General features: G+C 32.3%; 1 protein-coding gene across 1 annotated transcript; it reads right to left on the minus strand.

Moving 5' to 3' along the window:
- Positions 1 to 7,070: 7,070 nt before the first annotated feature.
- On the minus strand, positions 7,071 to 11,411 carry LOC147078347 (uncharacterized). The gene is made up of 3 exons (XM_085960457.1): positions 11,319 to 11,411; positions 9,657 to 9,815; positions 7,071 to 7,256 (listed from the first exon to the last, which is right to left on the minus strand). The coding sequence occupies exons 1-3, from the start codon at positions 11,409 to 11,411 to the stop codon at positions 7,071 to 7,073; spliced, it is 438 nt and encodes a 145-aa protein (XP_085816583.1).
- Positions 11,412 to 20,905: the final 9,494 nt, after the last annotated feature.

A 20,905-nucleotide genomic window follows, 5' to 3' on the forward strand; every position in this document is an offset into this window, starting at 1 on the left:
ATAAAGTGTAAACCGACAAGAAACGTGTTTTATTTAAACATGAATTTTATGTCAGTACTATACGACCCAAAGAGGTTGGATGGTCTTTAATATACGGCCATATATTTCCGATACAACATTTCACGGTGAAGTGTGATACGGCGAGCTGCAAACGTACAATTTTCTTGACACGGTCTATCTATGTAGTCTTTTTATAATGTCGTGGGACTAGGGTTCGAGCAATGACATTAATATGGACGAAGCATCTGGGAAAAAAATGACACTCACTTTTTTGTCGGGTCTGCCGAATGGCATAATCTGTTCTAACGCCATTACAATAAAGGTGATATTGTTATAAATTCCCGATGCTTTTTGTCGGACCTGCCGAATGGTTCGGTTCGAACGGGTTCGCTCAAATGAACATACACACTAGAAACACTGTTCTAACGCCATTACAATAAAGGTCATATTGTTTTAAATTCCCGATGCGTGATATCGCATAATGGAAATTGCGTGACGTCTACCTATACATGTGCGAATGTCGCTATGCACGAATTTACTTGCTAGCTACTGTAATGAGTGCGTTGTCCATTAATAATGTCATTAGGTTCGAGTCCCGTGTCTGGCAACAATTGGACCCAGCGTATGGACCTAATAGTGGCTAACAATCGAGAATCGCCCTTCAAATGTGTAGTGAAAGTATTACTTGATGATCTTACCATCACCTCATATAATAAAGACTCCAAGGTTGTGAATAGAGAGCACTCCAGTATGTAGGATTCCTAGATTTGAAAAGACTTTCTTTTCTCAACGTTATTATGACACAATACATATTATTTGATCCAAACGTAGACGACCAAGACAGGCCAAATGTAAATGATTAAAAAAATTGTTTTATAACCTCCATACTTGGATCGATACTTCTGCTTTGAACTGAAGAGGGAAAGATAATTCTCCGTATTAAAAGTATTACCTTCTTCAAACGAGGCAGGTGAGAGGTATTGTTTTTGTAATTTGAATTTACTATGACAGAATTTTGATCGTGGATTTTTTTTTTGTCAAAACTTTCATTGAACAAAGACAAGTATTTTATTACCTACAAGTTTTTTAAAAGTTATCAAATTTATATAATTTCATTTTACAAAAATGTACCCGAGTCAAATAAAATATAACTAAAATAATTCATTACCCACAGTTCAATAAAAGAAAGTGCTGATAAAAATACTTTAACACCTCTCGGGCCACTTAATCAAAATCCGATCCATAATAAATTGTCTAGGTATCTATGAATTCTTTTTCGAATGAGAGAGAATTTTCTCTTATCAATATTTTTTCGATGGTGTCTGGCGATTTTTAGTCTATACTCTATAGTCTATGGCAGGGATCGGCAAACTCTTGGACCAAAGAAGCCAAATATGAGTGGCACAACGGTTAAAAAAAAATCGAGAGCCATACGTATATTTTTTATAAATAGTATGATTTATTTAAATGAATTAATTACATTTTATAATTGTTTATTTATAAAATGTTAATTACATACAATTTTTACCATTCTATAAAACTAATGTGATCAATGACCTTCCTTTCATTTTTTATGAGAGTTTCTGTTTGTTAGGTATGTAACTTGTAGTTTTAATTTCAGGCGCGACTCCAGATTCTCATCGGTTATTTGGCTTCTCTAAATGCTATTTATATTGTTCATGTTTGAAAATGATTGTTCATATACATATTATGTAGACTCGAATATGAGTTCGGAAAGCTATTCCATGTATTAAAAATCGTAGTACCTACCTTATGTAGATCTTTTCGAGCGCTCCACTTGTGTTGTGAAATTAATTGCATTTTTCTCTCTCCAAATCCTCAATTTTGGTCGACTTTTGCTATGGGCGGATTTAAAACAATAATAATCATACATTTTTGCATCAACCATCACGGAGGAAAAATTAGGCTTGCGATAATGTCATTATATAATATAATAAGTGTACAAATCAATGACAAAAAATAAAAATTGTGAATTTTACAAAAGATTTTGTAAAAATTAGGAATTGAATATATGGCAAAGGGCCGCACACCAATACCCAAAGAGCCGCATATGGCTCGCGAGCCGCAGTTTGCCGACCCCTGGTCTATGGTATTCGTACATAATATACGTCTTCTATATACACTTTTTTTTTCAGATATACTTTATAATTAATATGATATCAATATGTATATTATTCGTAAAATAAAGTCATTCATATTATTATCATTTAATACGAGTATATTATATTATTATGTACATCAGGGTAAAAGGAATATTACTTCTTCTTCTTCACGACCCGTGCTACTCATAAATTGATGCAACTGGGCGATCCAATTTTTGCTCTAATATTCCGATGCAGCGCGTCTAAAAAACAAGACAGCGCAGACGACACAAACGGACACTAACGAATCTAATGATTATAGCCATGCGGCATTCAATAACCACTTGTGGAGTATCTGGGTATCAGGAATGTACCTGGTTGAAGCGACGAGAAGCTATAAAAACAGGCGGTCAATGGCATCTGCTAGATTGTGTAAACCCTCGTCCCTTCCCGCCGCTTAAAAATTCAATAAAAATATATTATGAATATTTTTTTCAAAATTGACCCTCCCCCCCAGACCATGATTATGTCGGTAGGCATATGGCAAATTTTTCTGTTTTTATGTTTTGTTCTACAAAAGCTCTGAAATACATTGATCTTCAATGTGGCAAAAGGACACATCTGCAAGTGCACTACAAACACTAAAAATGCCGAAAGAGCCATCTGAAAATGTAAAAAAATAACCTACTATAATATGCTAGTTGGCACTTCTGCCATAGAAACTTCTGAGGTTTTTACAGATGGCACGTTATACATCACATGCGGACCATCAAATATGCACCTTGACCTTATAAACAATATATAGCTTGGAATTGAAAATAGCGTGTCCTCTGGTGATCTTGTGCAGCTACTGTGGCCGCATATGAGAACCACTGGTAAAGTTATATTCTACAACCTAAAAAATATCGATTTAAATACACAATCTCACAATAATGGAAAAATTTTATTTTTTTACTACCAATCTGAACAAGACAAAATCAGACATCTGACAAAATTGCACTAACATTTTGATGGCAAAAGGTGCCATTTGCATTATATTGTCAAATATTTCGGTTAAACCGAATATGATTATTTTTTCCTTAAACCAAACAAATAACACCCCAACAGGTTAAACAATACTAAAATTTGATGTAAGTACCTATATCACTCAATTATTTTGTTTAGTAGAGTAAATTGAAATCTTATTTTTGCTCTCCTGATCATTCTCGAAAATGACAGATGGTCTCTTCTGCCATAATATATGACTACCGATGTAATAGATTGATGTCGAAAGTTAGAGTCAACTCATCAAGTAGGTATTCAATAGTTGCCTAGTTTTAAAAAGCAATAGCATAAAACAACAATCATCATAATTAAAACTGTTGTATGAAGCAGAGAATTATTGTATTTTGTGTTCATGAAATTCTCTTTTATAAAAATTAATTTTAAACGTTCATAAATGCACGCTAGTTAATTACACATTTTATGACATTTGTTTAAATGCAACAATATCCCTTTTGATACATTTTATTGAATGCATTTTCAATTCAACAAAAGACTGAACTTGTTTCAATGGCGTTGCATTTTAATCCAGTTGCAAAAATAATTACACAGGCCTTGAACAAAAAGGTAAGCACCGCGTTTTGTAGACACCATTGTTCTATTTTAGACTTAACCTGTGAGAATTTAGTTTCGTTTGTCTTTGGCCAGCTATTAATTATAGCCCCGAGCGACATCTAAATGCATATTACTTAAAAACGGTACAATGAAATTGTTTTAATGGTTATACAACATAATATTATGTACTTATAAAGTGACACAGAACAGTTAAAAATATTATCTTAACTTCCCTCAAGATTGTATCAAGAACAAAATAATATATTATTAATTATTATAACAATAAAATTGTAGCATTGTAATAATTATATAATTCCGAATGTAATACGAGTATGTAAACTTATTTTTTAGTATCATTTTAAAGCGATATAAACAGTTGTAGAAAACTGCAATTACTGAATACTCCTTTGTTCAGTATTATATATGTATAGATAGGTAATACGTGAATACCGGATAACAAGCACAATGAATTGACATTAAATTTATTGCATTTACACAACTCTTCCGGAATTTGAAAATAATATATTAATTTATGCCATTGTTATTTGACTAAATTAATATTTTTTATTTTAATTACTGTTTTTCAATATATTATTAAATTTTTATGTATTGAATATCCGTAAACTAATACGTGAGATGCTGCATGGAAGATAAGAAGGCCGACTAGAGTGATAAGTATTCTTGGAAATTCTGCGTAGTTAATAGTGTTTATTTGCTCTTCATAACAAACGACCATGGACAATAAAAAGATATAAAAATTAACACGATGAATGTGCCATTGCAACATATTTATATAAATAAAATATATTGTTTATAATTTTACGGCAAATTACCAATCTAACATAAACAATCATAAACATACCACATAAGCGTGAAGTTCGATAGTTTTGACAGAAAATTTATGACGTAGTTAGAGCGACACCGGGTGAGAGAAAATGATACAATATGCTTCATGTAAGAGCAATCAGAAAAACAATGGTAACGTTATTTAATTTTACCCTATGTAATTCATGCGCAGTAGAAGAAATCGCAATCAGCGCAATTTCAATGATAAGTTGTTCCACTATACATACCTGAACTGAAGTTAGAAAAACATTATATTATCGGTTTAGGTAGTTATATAATTATGGTTTCTTCGTTGTCTTCATAATTCATCATAATCGTAATTTTCTATCGTTTTTTTTCGTGCTTGGGAAAATATTCATCTTCAAGTAGAATCATAGAGTTTTTAGTAATGTTTTACAATTTTACTATTCTATTTAAAATCAAACGAATAAAATAACGATACAGAGATATCAACTCACCTCTGCGCTTAACAGAGCCCAACTGACAATAATGACAACTTCTCCAAAACTTCAAATATTACTACGTGGAAAGAAAAATAGTCCGGTCAGATAGCCACTAATAATGTCATAGTGATCTAATGTTATCAGTGAATAAAAAAAAAGAAATAGTTCAATAGAGACTTCAATATTATTAGAATAAAATTGGAATAAAATTGTACTACCAGTGCACTAGTTTATTCGATATTTTATATGGTGTTTAAAACATTTGGTAGCTAAACGAAAATTTGAATAAATATATATGTAACAGACATATAATATAATATATTTTAAATGTACTGTTACTGGAGATTTCTACAATATTTCAATATTAAATGATGCTTACCTCACATGGCATAGACCCATACATCCACTGGTCGACATGTCGAGACAAATAAGGGGTTTTCAGATGAAAGAAAAACGAATGGGGAAAACGTGTTCTTTTATTCAAGGGCTTGGAAGGTTCAAGGGTGGTGATACTTTTTGACAGCGGAAAACCCTATTGGGAATTTTACGAGGCTATTTCAAGTAGGCTTACGTACTGGCCGTTTTGTATTACACTTATGTAGCGAATTGCGTTAAATATTTAATGAACTTTTTAGTGATTGGTGGTTAATCGACACGTTACATCCATTGTGCTGAAATAGTGTGTTGATTAAAACCACCTCAATCTTCCATGTAAAGTATATGATTCATAACATTGCACTCCGGCTACAGGATGAAAATGATGTAATATAACGTTCTAAAAATGTTTTTTTGACATATATTATATATTTATTTAATTATTAATAAGTATATAATTATAATATCATTTGATCTAATTTTATGCGAGGTAATTAGGCAAAGAGACGTATCAGTGTAGTAAAAAGTGCAATAAAGTTATAAAACGTATACTCTATGGCCTATTAAAATATAATACAGATATTTTATAACGCTATTTTAATAGAATTGAATTTAACTACTTTCCATAGTCTATTTCATCTTTCTTTTTTCTATTTTAACACTACAACAGGGCACGAAGCCTGATTACTGTAGTATAGTTGCAGCCAGGAAATGCAAAAAAATGGGAAGTGGATTGCCTTCTAGGTGAGACTGAATCACTTAACTGAATAAACGGGTCTAGGACGATTTGGCACCGGACAACTGGACGCCACGGAATTCGAAAATAAATAGTCGTTAGGTACTTATAGGTACTTTCAAAAAAAATATTCAATATTATTATTTATATTTCAATGATTATATTATGATTTAATAGTTGATGAGAATGTAAATATGCAGACGTAAACAATGATTAAATCGTGCATAATATGTTTAAGTTCCAACGAAAAAAGAGTTTTTTATTTTATATAAAGCCTTAGGCATGGTAATTCTCAATCCGCGATAAAGAATATATTATGTTAAGAGTAAAATAATAGTAGTAGATAGAAACTGATTAAAATACCTCGTCTAAACGTGTCTACGACAGTGCGGCGTCCAATTGTCCTGAGGTCAGTCGTCCCATTCCCGAATAAACTTAATCACATGTTATTTTAAATAGTTATGTCTGTATCATAATATAATATATAGATATGTGAAGTGTCTATGTCAGATTTTGGCCATTTTGAGAAAGTATGTATTTTAAAATGTTCCTTTTTTCACTGTTGGTATAAGATACATTCAAAATACGTCTGCGGTCGCCCTTGGCATGGCTGCCTGTGTGCGCCGCACATATTGCACACAAGGTGTAACACTCCTGTATTATTACCATTAGGGAATAATAATTGATTTATTCAAACTGAAGCATTTTTTCTCTAAATATTTTAATATTATTTATTTATTCGAATACAGAATTTAATTCACAAATTATTATAACGGGTATTAAATTAACATATAAAATTAATACGTATCAAATTAAGATAGGTCGGCGCCTAATACTCTTAGTTAATTTTGTAACAATTGGAATATTTCTTAAAATGTACTTATATAAAATATGTGTCCAGATATTATTATTTTTAAATAATTTTATAGCCAAATGTTATTATCTTATTGTCATTTACTTTTACTATTCGGCTTACTTTCTGACTTCTTCAATAGAGAAACTGAAATTGTAACAAGCGACTGTATGAGCTACGACATCCAATCCGTCCCCGCTGTGCTGCATTTGTATATTGCAGACATATTCGCCGATATTATCTCGCGTGAATGTCGCCGTCGCAAATGTCAGGTTCAATTTCACCTCTTTGATAGGATATGTCCTCTAAAAAAATCAATTTCAATTTATTTATTTTTAGCATATTATGGACATTACAAATTATAAGTTTAAGACGTTCACAAAATGACATGAAACATTATTATAAAGAAAAGAAAAAGTATTGTTGTTTTTATTTAATAAAACGCATTTTTTTATAATACTTATTCCACTTTAATTAATATATTAGGACCGGTTTCGTCCGCCTCAGTGGGACATTTTCAACTGAATACATTTTTTTAAAACAATATTTATCAAACAAAATTCAAAGCGATAGAAATAATATAACAATAAGAAAAGTGGAAAAAGTGGAAAAAAAAATTGCGTTTTATTAAATAAAAACAACAATACAATGCAGTTCCACCATGAATTGACAGTTAACAAAATAAAAGAAAAAAGAAAAAGTAATAAAAGCGATGAAAATGAAAATATAAATAGATAACATAATATAAATATACAAAAGCAGTGACAATACAATTATACATCTATACAAGTTCAAAGAAGTACACCGAGTTTGCTAAGGAGGCCCTATTTTAAGAATTTATTAAATAGCGCCCACCTAAACTCTCGATCACGCAATTGGAATATATCAACACCCGAAGCAATTTGGTTGAACATAGTTATCGCCCTCCCAATTGGCATTACCAGTGGTAGGTTGGTTCTGCACCTTGGGAGAATAAACAACCGATGCTCTCTATTTCTAAGATAGTTATCAGGGACATATAGGTCGACACTGCCCATTATGGCAGAGTTCTCATTTATGCCTCGTACCTATAAGTCTAAAAAAATACGTAGCTAAATAAGGATCTTTTCTAAATTGTAGACTGCAGTATGTAAGCATATCTAAGAGCAAGGCAGTTGGATAAAGCCACGGATAGTATCCATACAACCTCATGTAAAGGAGTCTCAAGAATTTCTGTATTCACTGTTATAATTATACACATGAATTTTATTTGTCATGAAGTCTCTTATATACGCAATGCGCATATTTCTTCTATGCGGATAGACGATACCATACCGGGACAGTGACGTCACGCGGCTAGCCAAAATACCTATTATACCTGCGCCACATGTCAAGTGAATTTTTTTGCTTGCGACTGCAGCTATTTTTTTTCAAACTAAAATGTTACTTTCGAGATGGATGCAGAGGTGCATTAAATTACATGTGTTTTGTGATACGATATGATTTAACGTGTTGCAGTCAAGACTAATTTAGATATGCGACAAAACTCGGCTAAAACATAACACAATAAATGTAATTTTACTACAACAACAACAACAAAAAATTCATCGTTAAATTTTAAATGAAAATGATGAAAACGTACAATAACATAACAGCAGCTTATTGAATTATGAAAAGAAGTTGAGTACATAAATACCAGGAAAAAAATCATTTATTGCAGTGCTTGGAGTGGAGTAGAAAAAATTGAATAAAATCCTTGGCAATGAAGACTAAACAGAGAAGTTGGCTTTTTTTAGACGTATTGAATCAAAACCAGACATGTTAATATGATTACATTGAAAAAACTAAAAACATGTAGGTATGTGAACATATTTTTAATCAGTTTTTGTAGCGCAAATGCTATTTGGCAGTGTTTAATTAATCAATTTTACATTGCCTACATTTCTAGAAAATACCTTCAATACATTTAAAAAAATACATTGTAGAAAACTTAAAATAGTATGTGCTTGTATGTGTTTGATGGAACATTAATTTTGATCATTATTTTTATTAGGTATCAAAAATTGTTACGTTTATCTGGTTTTGATTGGTCAATTTCTACTTGCTCTACATAATAATATTATATACTTATTATAATATAATAAAAATAAATATCAAAAATATGTCTGGTTTTGCAAAACATGCCCAATGCCGTACTCGGACAATTCACCATATTCACCTAATTGATAAAAATACAAACCTATTCACTGCGACATTGAATAAAATTAATAATCACTATGCTATAAAATAATAATTATACATTGATCACTTCGTTTTACTACGAATAACTTTTGGTTATACGGATAAAAGTGTATCTTTTAAAATCTTGAATTATTCGAGATCACCCCCAGCCAATTAAATAACTTTTATCGTGGATGATTGGTTTTTATCCATTCTTGAATAAGATAGTGGTTATTAACCTTTTAGCCCTGCGATCCGGAATAAGGTACGTAATAGTTTAGGCTTTGCGACCCTAAAAAACAAAATTAGTCCCAAAACATAATTTTGGGAAGAAACCAGAAAAAAATGTCTGTTCGGAACATGTATTTTTTCAGGATGCCGTGATTCGAGAAGTTTGAAAAGCATTGATGTAAGTGACTTCTGTAAATCTGCGGTATCTATCCATATAAGAAGCAAACAAAGTGACTTTTTCAAAATCGACAACATATGAATTTTGATATACGTACCGCTGGTAGTGGACAAGATCGAGGGTCGAGATTCATGACTTCAAAGAATGTTGACCACGGCATTCCAGCTTCACCTACGTGATCGCAAATATCCGGAACATCCATTGTGTAGCCAATTACTTTTCCTTGCGCGGTTTCCTTTTCAACTACGACAATCATCTGAAAAATGATTACGTTACTGCAGCCCTATGTTCTAACTAGTGATATTAAGTCACCCGACGACATGACGTAATTGTGACGTCAGCCAATACACGCTCGAGGCAAGCCGTCCAACGCACACGGCTCACCATAGATATTATTATGCTGAAACACCTATTTGTGTATGGGGACAATGGATAACGCCACTATTTTAGTAGCGTTATTTTCTCGAATGCTATTATCACTCCGGTAGTACGTCACAATGATATCATATGACGTCATGTCGACCGGGCGACTACAACTCGCAAGTTCTAACATAAGGCCCCTGCAACCTCTAACGGAACTAGCGAGTCTAAAATGCTCATCTGGTTGATATATACATTCGGGCATTAGTTCGTTTGCTAGATACACTCATCGCATTACATGCCTCAAACCGGTTCCTAAATGGCCGTTTTTTGTAATAAAAGTGCTAGCGCCCATAGTTCCATCACTGATGGACATCTTTTAAACATCATGTCAGTATTGCCAACCGAATGTTTGGCGAAAAATGATGCGGTGCATAACACGCTTTCAACCTAAAGCATGCGGAAAACTACTCAGTGATAAAATCATAATTTAAAATTTGAAGTACCTAAAGTGGAAGATCAATCGATCAATTAATGTAGACGTAGCTATAGACGCAACACAGGTTTGCATCATACAGACCGACACACTGCGACATGACATTGTGTGAATACAGCCTAATATCTGCGAGCGTGTTTAACTTTTTACTTGCCAAATATTTATCAATGGCAACTACATACTATCAAAGTAAATGAGGATAATTTCAAATGACAAAAATGTAAATTATTTTTAAGAGAAGTGTACAACATTCATATTTGGAATAACCTCAGACTGTACTGAAGGGTAACTCGCTTTCAATACATTCCAGTTGATGAGGGTTACCGACCAAACTGCTGATCAACAACATCATCAGTGGCTTACTCAGTATCATCCAGATGTCTATATAGGCCGTTCTAATATACTTGGCCGCACATTGGAGCTGTCAATAAAATTCTTAATCACAATGAAATTTTCATTCTACGTTTTTTGTAATATGACATATTTCTGATGTTTTTTATGCGTATTCATATTTAATAAAGAATTGTGCATTCTTAAATTTAGTCTATAAACGTCATTTAACCTAACAATTCACATCGCAATTCAATCACAGATCTGCAAGTATTATTTGTTCACTGCGTGCAGGAGTTAGAGACCTCGTTTGACAACTCCTTAAGTGACTTTTGCATTGTTGTGAGATTAGTTCCAAATTCAGCCGGCGGACGAGTCACAGTGGCTGAATCGATTATGTTAGAGTTAGACCCTACAACAGGCCACGAAGGCACCAATTACAATAGTGAAGTAATACAAGACAGAAACACCCCGCCTAAAAATACACATAATATAAAATATGTATTGTGACCTCACCAGGAATTGAAATCGGAAAGTCTAATAATAATTAAATCATAATAATTTAGTACTCACTGAAGTTCCGGTGACAACAGGTGCAAAGAATTCCATTTCACCTGACAGTAGGGTGCTGTGCTGAGCATCCCTTATAAGTTTTACACCTGCCATGGAAACGATTTTGTTTTCAAAATCTTCACAAGGTTGAAAACCGCTGCTCCAATTTATTTCATATGTCACCTATATTCAAATTAAAATATTGAGATTTTTCATTTCATGTAGGTATTGCAATATTGCAAATATATTCAACGCGTCGCTCGAGATCGACCGGTCGATCGCACCATATGGACCGTGAGACCATGCGTATTTTTATTTGTTTAACAAGCTTACTTTAAAGTTGTTTTCAAGTTAAACAGGAGCTAGACGTCGAGACCCCGTCTCGCTTGGTTCGTATTGGATCACTGATAACCTGAGGCAGGAGTGAGAGAAAGAGAAGATGTGAATCCCTACGCTTTAAACCGAGGCGTAGTTTCCCTTTACCGTCGCATAGTAGACTATTTATATAGTAGGAAAATATGTTGACGAGGAAAAACTAAAACATACATTTTCTTTGAGAAATCGCAGCCAAATATAACAATGGGAGAGTATGATCACAGCCTACTTGAAATTGGGCTTACATAATGTATTACTTATAGTCAATCTGAACATTGGAGAAAACGATGAAGACCTTCTTCCAGATGGTCGGATTATATCAATAATTCCACGAGTTCCACGGGACAATGACATTATTTTATAAGAATTACTATAAACTATGATATAGGTTACAATAATACCATAGATCATGGTTTCCCAAACTATGGGTCGCGACCCACCAGTGGGTCGCGAGCGAATATTGAGTGGGCCCTCGCCACTGTATACATGAATTTAAAAAAATAATTTTGCAGTTCACGATAAAATTCGAGCGTTCATGAAAAAGCTTATGTTGTGGAAAAGTTGTATTGAGAATAGCAAGTATGATTGTTTTGAAACACTTGAAACTTTTATTATTGAAAACCAAGTGCAGCCTAAGATGAACGTACTGTCTGAAATTTCCAGTCATTTATCACTGTTAATAAATAACTTTGACGACTATTTTGGAGAAGAGATGAAAAAGTTTGATTCGTTGCGTTGGATTTGTAACCCATTTCAAGACGACTTACCAACTAGTATGTCAACAAAAGCAAGTGAAGAACTCATTGATTTATCAGAAGCTACGTCACTGAAAAATAGTTTCAATTGTAAACAGTTAACGAAATTCTGGCTCTCGGTTGCTGATAATTATCCTTGCCTGTTCGATGAAGCTATGAAAGTCCTCCTCCTCTTTACTACCTCATATATATGTGAGGTCGGATTTTCGGCTATGGTTAACATTAAAACTAAATACCGAAATAAATTGGATATATCAAACTCACTGCGATTAAAAGTAACTAAAGTTGAAGTTGATGCTAAAACTGTAATGAAGATAAATAAGAAACAAATACATCCTTCCCATTGAAATAACTTTGTAAAAAAACCTTGCAGGTGTAGGTATTTAAGTAATATATTTTTTTTATTTAAGTTGTTTTTCTTATTTCAACAGTCTTTCATTCATATTGTTAACACTTATAAAAAATATTTTTTTTATTTCAATTAGAACAAATAACACAGCAATAAGTAGTTCCACGACTCGCCACTAGGGAATCTGAGCATTACCAATATGTATGCCCTCTTTTCTCTAAGACAGCTAAGTGGTGGGTCCTAAGATTGGAAATTTTTTGTTAGATGGGTCGGAGCCCAGTCAACTTTGGGAACCACTGCCATAGATCATTTAGTCATTGCGGATTCTTCCTCACCTTGCAGCAATAATAAAAAGAATAATCTACGCGCTGTATGGCTGACGCGGCGCCGAGGAAAATGGAGTCACTCTGTAATGGCGTGTAACACTGAACCGTGATAGGGTGAAGTAAGCGAGTAACAGAAAATACACTATATTTATACATACTTAATTTTGAAAACACTTCTGAGAAAATATAATATTATAACCAATAGAAAAAAAAATTGAAAAAAGTAAGACACCCCGCAGGAATCGAGCCTGCATCTCTCGGGTGCGCCCACGCACATAGACCACTATGCTAAAGGAGTCATACTTAATTGGGACAATTTTTAACTAATGTCTTTTAATACTCACTGAAGCGCTTTCCAAATTGAGCTACTATTGGCGATCGGCTTTTGTATTTTAAATCAAAGTAGGTATTACTTTAATTACTAACCGATGTCACGGATCACTCCAAGATTTTTTGTTGCGACTTACTTGAACTTGCTAATAATTTTTAATTAACACTTTTTTTATTCAACGAATAATTCACAAGATTTAAGAATAGGAGCTCAATTTTCACTTTTGATTAATAAAATAATTTTATATTATATTTATTATCAGATATTTTATTAATTAATATTTTTTTAAATCTACATTTCCATAAAAATAAAAGAAAAGAGTCCTGTTACCATATAATATTATTATGTAAAACGATAAGGCACTAAATATCCTAGCCAGGTGGAAACCTATCGGAAGCCACCTAGAGATAGACTGCAAAAGGAATCGATTGAGTGTATTGAGAAATATTGGAGCAGGATGGAAAATCCCGATCGAATAAAAGACAATCGCTGAACAAATGTAGTCATACAATGGTACCAAGATGTGGGAAACGTCAGAAAGGTAAACCTAGATGCCTCTCGATCAATAAGTTATATTATACGGGAGTATATGGTATCGCAACGCACTAGACCGGCAAGAATGAATTCAGGTTGGAAATTCCTTCATTCAGCAATGTATCGTCCTCGGTTGACAATGATGTAAGCTTAAGTGATAATAATATGAGAGAATAAACGTTATATATATATTTTTTAAATGTGTTGAATAAATTTGATAATAAATTGACTATTTCTAAAAAATCTTGTGAATTCACTTTATATAGATACATATTTTTTTCATAGTTTTATATGATTGTACGTACTTTTCCTTGTGCCTTGCGTTTACCAGCATAATTCACACTCGCTAATGAAAAACACATATACCAAAATATTGAAAATTTCATTTTATACTCAATTTAAAGAATACTACAATATTCTGGAGTTACAGTCACTCAATTGATATTGAGCGATATTCCAAGTGTTTGAATCATAAATGAACGCTTCAGCAATGTTTATGGTATAATATACAATAATACAAATATATAATTAAATTTTACATTCATTGTACATCGTGTATCATGCAATATAATGTAATTATTATGTTTATAAAAGAGATATATTATTATCATTAATCATTGTGAAAATGTAAATTCAATACAAATTAAACCACGTAAATAAAGTTATGAAATGCACCAGGGATAACGAACCAATTTCAATGTAATATTATTTAAATTCCAATTGATTTTTAGATTTGTACTATTCCATTTGAATCGTTTCTTGCGACCCGGGTTTCGCCTTTCAGCATCTTCAGGCACGATGTCCACTCTTCAAAAGGTAAATACACACTGACAACGAATATAGTTAATTCTAACTTAACGTAAGAATATTTTGTTTAACTGATATAACTGTTTAAAGACGGCCGACGGTGGCCGCGCGGCTTGAGCGTTGCACTATCACGCCGTGGGTCCCAGGTTCGAATCCTGGGTCTGACAACCTAATAGGTTGAGCAAGTGGCTGACAGCCATTTCTCGAAAAAAACAAAATCTGTTAATACGAACCTTTACTCTGTGGAGGCCCATAATATGATCCTATTAGGATCGGACATGGTCGAAAAAAAATATAACTGTTTAAAGGCTGATTTTATTATTTTTTTAATTAACTATTTCTTTTATTCAACGAATAATTCAAAAGATTTAAGAGTGTACCATTCTAATTATTGAACATACATAATTCTGAAAACACTCATAAGAAAATATAGCCAATAGAAAAAATCTTGGGTTTCGCGCCCTGTGCATTTTTTCGAAAAATATTTTTTCTATTGGCTATAATTATTTTCTCATGAGTGTTTTCAGAATTATGTATGTTCACTGATATTATAGATATATCTCAATAATTAACTCCATTATATTCCCAATACATTTCCATTGTTTTCCCAAGTATTGACGATTTTACACCAGTCTTGAATGTAGTAGGTAATAGAATGTTGTGTAATTGATTATTATCTAATGATCTATTATTAGGGTTTCACGATGTAAACGCTTATTGAATATATTGTTAGTGAGACGGGTTTTTACAAACTCTTCAACTATTCATAATTTTTTTGTTATATTTTTATTGTGATCCTTGACTTAATAGGTAGGTGATAAAGTTTTTACCTACTTTATTGTTTTATTTTCTTTTATTTTGTTAACTGTCAATTCATGGTGGAACTGCATTGTATTGTTGTTTTTATTTAATAAAACGCAATTTTTTATAGTACTTATTCCACTTTTAATTAATATATTAGGACCGGTTTCGTCCGCCTCAGTGGGACATTTTCAACTGAATACATTTTTTTTTTTTGTATTTTATATTTTTTTTATTATATTGTTTTAAAAAAAATGTATTCAGTTGAAAATGTCTCACTGAGGCGGACGAAACCAGTCCTAATATATTAATTAAAAGTGGAATAAGTACTATAAAAAATTGCGTTTTATTAAATAAAAACAACAATACTACTTTATTGTATTAATTTATTATATAAGTTAGAAGATGCCGAAAGGCGAAACCGGGGTCACAAAAACGCCCCAAATGGAACAGTACAAAACTTAAATCCATTAGAATTTAAATTCAAATTCTATCAAGTACCCTCGGTAGATAGTATTAGGTAATACTGTAATATTTGATATTTATTAAACGCAGTGTCATTAGCGTTCGTTATAAAATCTGTTATAGAATCTGGTTACCTACTTTCCGAATAGGTTTCTTTTGGGGTTTTTTTACGATAAATTATTATTCATAACATTTTTCTCATTTAATGCGAATATAATTTATAAAGGCAACATCTGAATTTTCCAGATGTAGAAATCGAATCCATGGCTTTAGAAAGGAACATTCTGCCACTCATCCAATAACATTAAGATGATCTGAGAGCAGCAAGACTAGACTAGATTTGTCGTATGTTTGGTGGACATTCATGATCAATTTAATAATATTCCATATCACTTTTAGTATCCTGTAAAATGACTCCACTTCTGGAATAGACCGGAAACGACTTCTGGTCATTTCTTACACTATGAACTAACTTAAATTTATTAATAGTAATGTTAAGATTGAGTTGTGTTTTATGTTTATCTATAAATATGATTACCTTGAAAATTTGTATTATATAATATAACCAAATGTAGGACTCGAAATGGACCGGAACGTACCGCAGCGTCGTTCCGGTTCGTAAAATCTCCAAAATTATCGCTCCGTCTCGTGGACATATTATTAATTTGACAGTGAGATAGATTTGCCATTTAACGTAAAAATCTAAAAGTTTGTCCACACTGGTAACCTCATTAAATTTCACGATAATTATCAAAATTTGTTTGACAAAAAATCGAAATTTAATGAGGTTGCCAGCAACTTGTTGCCAATGTGGACACGGCATAACACACTTATTTTTATAAAATACGCAACCAATTAGATAACTATTTTAACATTTTCACAAAATATTGAGCGCTCCGGTTCGTAAAATATTCCATTTCGAGCGCTGAGTCCAAATTTTTGTCCAATCAGTCGAATGTTATAGTATAGAAATTCTAATATGGTCACACGGAACCTCAGTCAGCGACAGTTTCATGTAAAAGAGAAGCCTATCGATAAGCGGGAGAAGGCGATGATTGAATAGTGTCGTCACTCGTCACTCACCCGAGAGTTGTAGGTATCAGGCAGTCAGACCCTGTATGTTTAGCAGGCCGGCATGGTGTGCTGGCTCCATGTATTAATGTACTACAACCTTATTGTCTAATTATAAGCACATGTCATAATTGTGTGGTACTTTTATGTAACGCATATTTCATTGTATTCTACTCTCCCTATCAAGCAGTGATACAACAATCTTCTATAGGTACTTGCCTTATAATTCCAAATTTGAAATATGACAGGGTGAGTAAGTAAGAACTATGTACCTACCTAGTTATAAATACAAATTGATTTTAAATTTAATTTGAAAATAGAATGTGAACATTTGTTCACATAATATGCAGTTGCAATATGTATTTTATTTACCTGCATAGTCAACGAAAAGAAGAAAAAAATCGGTATGTGTACACGCGTTAGAAGTTATACCTCTTTGGCGTGACAAAACAAAAAACTAATCTTTGCCATACAGCGGTTATAATCGATTCAAAAGTGCCCATGATGAATTAATAAAAAAAATAATTTTATTGGCGTGTTATTATGATTATATTCATTTCAGTCTCAAGGGTGTTTTATCGATATAGGTACCGTCAGCAATAATATTATGTATGCGAATAAATAATATTATTGCAGAATGTACCTTCTTTGGAAGAAAAAAATCTCAAAACCTGTGTTTGAAAAATTTAGCAAACCGCTATTTCGACCATCTTTTCTTAAACAGATGACTGTGCAACTATTTTCGTTAACAATAATAATTTATTATAAATCAAAAGTAAAACATAGCATATTTAATGGTTTAAATGAAACGTGATATTGGCTTTTGTGATGAAACATAATAATTATTATTATTGTCTTCAATTATTATAAACCGTTAATAAATAAATTGACATGGGATATGCGACAAATATTACCTTAAACTGTAAAAATATGTATTTTTGTGTATGAAGTGTGTAAATATTGTAAATTTACAACATACCTACCATTTTTTGAATTATTTACCAACTCAACATTCACAAAAATTATTTATATATTGATACATAATTTTACTCATAAATAATACTTACATAAATATAGCCTCAAATCTAATGAATAATTATTATAATAATAAATTCTGTTGCATCGCCGCGCGCAACTTCAGCCACACGCCAAAAATACACTCTGATCTGTTTTCCCAAACGCGCCAAAATAAGTATAACTTCAAAATAGAAGAAAGGAAAAAGAAAACATGTGGCAGGAAAAATTTCATTCTTGAAAAGTATCATTTCATACGATATTTTTATTACCCCTAGGAACCTTTTTTAAAACAATATTTACTTTTTCCTAAATACACAATGCGGATCGGAAACCCTTTTACATGGCCTCTGAAATGAGCCAATTATAATATTTATTGTTTCCAATACCATACGTAATAATTTAATATGACGAAACACGAGATAATTAAAAACGTGTTCGATTTGTGTGACTAATTATTTTTATTGTATTATTAATTTGTTTCTGGGAAAATTTAAAATCACCAATATAATATAAGTATTATTATCAAAATATTTTGATAAAACGCGAAAATGAAATACATAAGTACCTACCTACATATGTTATTTTATAAATATTAATATTATCGATTCTTTAAAATATATTACCATCATTTCAATTATTACGTCATAATAAAATAATATATGTATGGTTTTTATAGGTAATTATAAGACAAAATTCCGGGTATACCTACTAGCGAACCAAAGGTGGCGCATGCTGAGTTCTTCGAATAATTGAAGCCCAATTAATCAATGTCTTGCGACTCCAAGTTGGCGGAATGCACCCACGCCATATGCGGATTCATGTTACCACCATCGTCGGCGACTGTGGCACCTAAGTTTTTGAACCAGGTTACCAGTGCGACGAGCAGACCGGAAAACCGCAGATTCGGTGTCAATGCTTGCAGCACAGCACAATAATAAGGATTTGGTCTTCATATTAGAGTTTTATATTATTTAATACCACGTACATTTTATTAATTAAAATATGAAACAGCCCATTTCATCGAAAAAATTGATATTGTTAAATAAGGTGTATTAAAATTATATTACAATAACGTCATACAATTATTATTAATATCTTTCTACCAAGATTGCCAGTTCACACCATCAGGGTCCTTTTTTACAATTCGTATGTAAAGTTTTTGGATTTCTCAAATCATAATTTATAATTCAAATTCTAATTTTATTTATTTCTTTACATATGGTGAACATTACAAATTATCAATTTAAGACATTCGCAACATGACATTTATAAGCAAAGAAATATTATAAAAACCGTATTATATAAAAAAGAAATATATCAGTATTAGATTATTAAAGGTAGTAAAGAGTAAATACAAAAAAATATAAATGAGATACATTTTAAGAATTTATAAAACAATGGCCACCTATACACATCCTCACGCAGGTGGAATATGTCAATATCCGAAGTGATTTGGTTGAAGAGAGTCATTGCCCTCGCCATCGGCAGTTGGCAGGTTAGTTCTGCACCTTGGAAGAACAAATAACATTGATGCTCCCTATTTCTAAGATAGTTATCAGGGATACAGAGGTCGATACTACCAAGAATGGCAGATTTCTCATTTTCACCGCCTATAAGTCGGAAAAAATACGCGGCCCTATATAAATAACGCCTAGTGTTTAAACTACAGTATTTACCTAAGCATACCTAAGAGGAAGCCAGTTGAATAAACTCACGGATAGTATCTACTATATATATAAATTTCTTTTGAACTTTCTCCACCATAAAATCGTATTTCAACTAATGCGGGACCCAAACAATCCACCAACTCTCAAGCTGACTTCTAATTATTAAGGAATTATACAGAATTTTTAATACCGTAATAATGAATCTATCTTAACTACATAAATGTTATATCAAATATGTATTGCATTTTTTACAGCTATGTACTTAAATTATTGCAAATCTATTCTATAGAGTACATACGTAAGTTAAACAGGATAGGAGAGACTGAACAACCACAAAAGCATGTGAAAAATTTAGGGGTTACATATTTTCATCCCTGTACAATTCACTCGTAAATCTTACGGCCGCCGTATATTATTACGACAGGGTTGATAGCCAAACAAAAAATATTCCCTTTTTACAGCGATTTTTTCACCTCCGGGGTATAAAAAGCACGCCTATAAAATAATCTTGTCGTACGGAAGGACCTTTTTATTGGCAATGATTGCAGTAGTGTTTTATTTGTATTTTTATACATAGGGGACGAAACTCCCCTGTGATTTATGGCAGGGTGTAATTATTAAATGTTTTCCTTTATTAAAGATTTATATTGTATTTATTCTTATATGCCCTAGTCGACCTAGTCGATATAAAATTACATATTAAAATGTATACCTAACTACTAGGTACTTTTGGCTTTAGACATGTGATTATTCGATTTTTATATTTCGAATACAGGTAAATAATTAATATACCTATAAATCTTTTTATTTTGCATTTTACAAAAGTTATAAAATAACTATTACCGCCTTGTTTAGTATAATGCGTCAACCAGACCAAGATATATAAGCACAGAACAGATTAATAAATATAATTCCGATAGGCTATATTCCAATACATTACATTTTGACGCAGGGTTTTGAATGTGTGAGGGTGCTACAAAAATGAACCACGCATTATAGACGTGCAATAGTGTGTGTTGCAACCTTCAATACACCAATATTAAATGAGCGTCAATAAACCGAGAGCAGTTGTCAGTATTCGACATATGATGTATTCTTGACACATGTTTA

This window comes from Rhyacophila brunnea, unplaced genomic scaffold, assembly GCF_057557595.1.
Source record: "Rhyacophila brunnea isolate RB1 unplaced genomic scaffold, BYU_Rbru_1.0 scaffold_11, whole genome shotgun sequence".
Taxonomy (NCBI): Eukaryota; Metazoa; Arthropoda; class Insecta; order Trichoptera; family Rhyacophilidae; genus Rhyacophila; species Rhyacophila brunnea.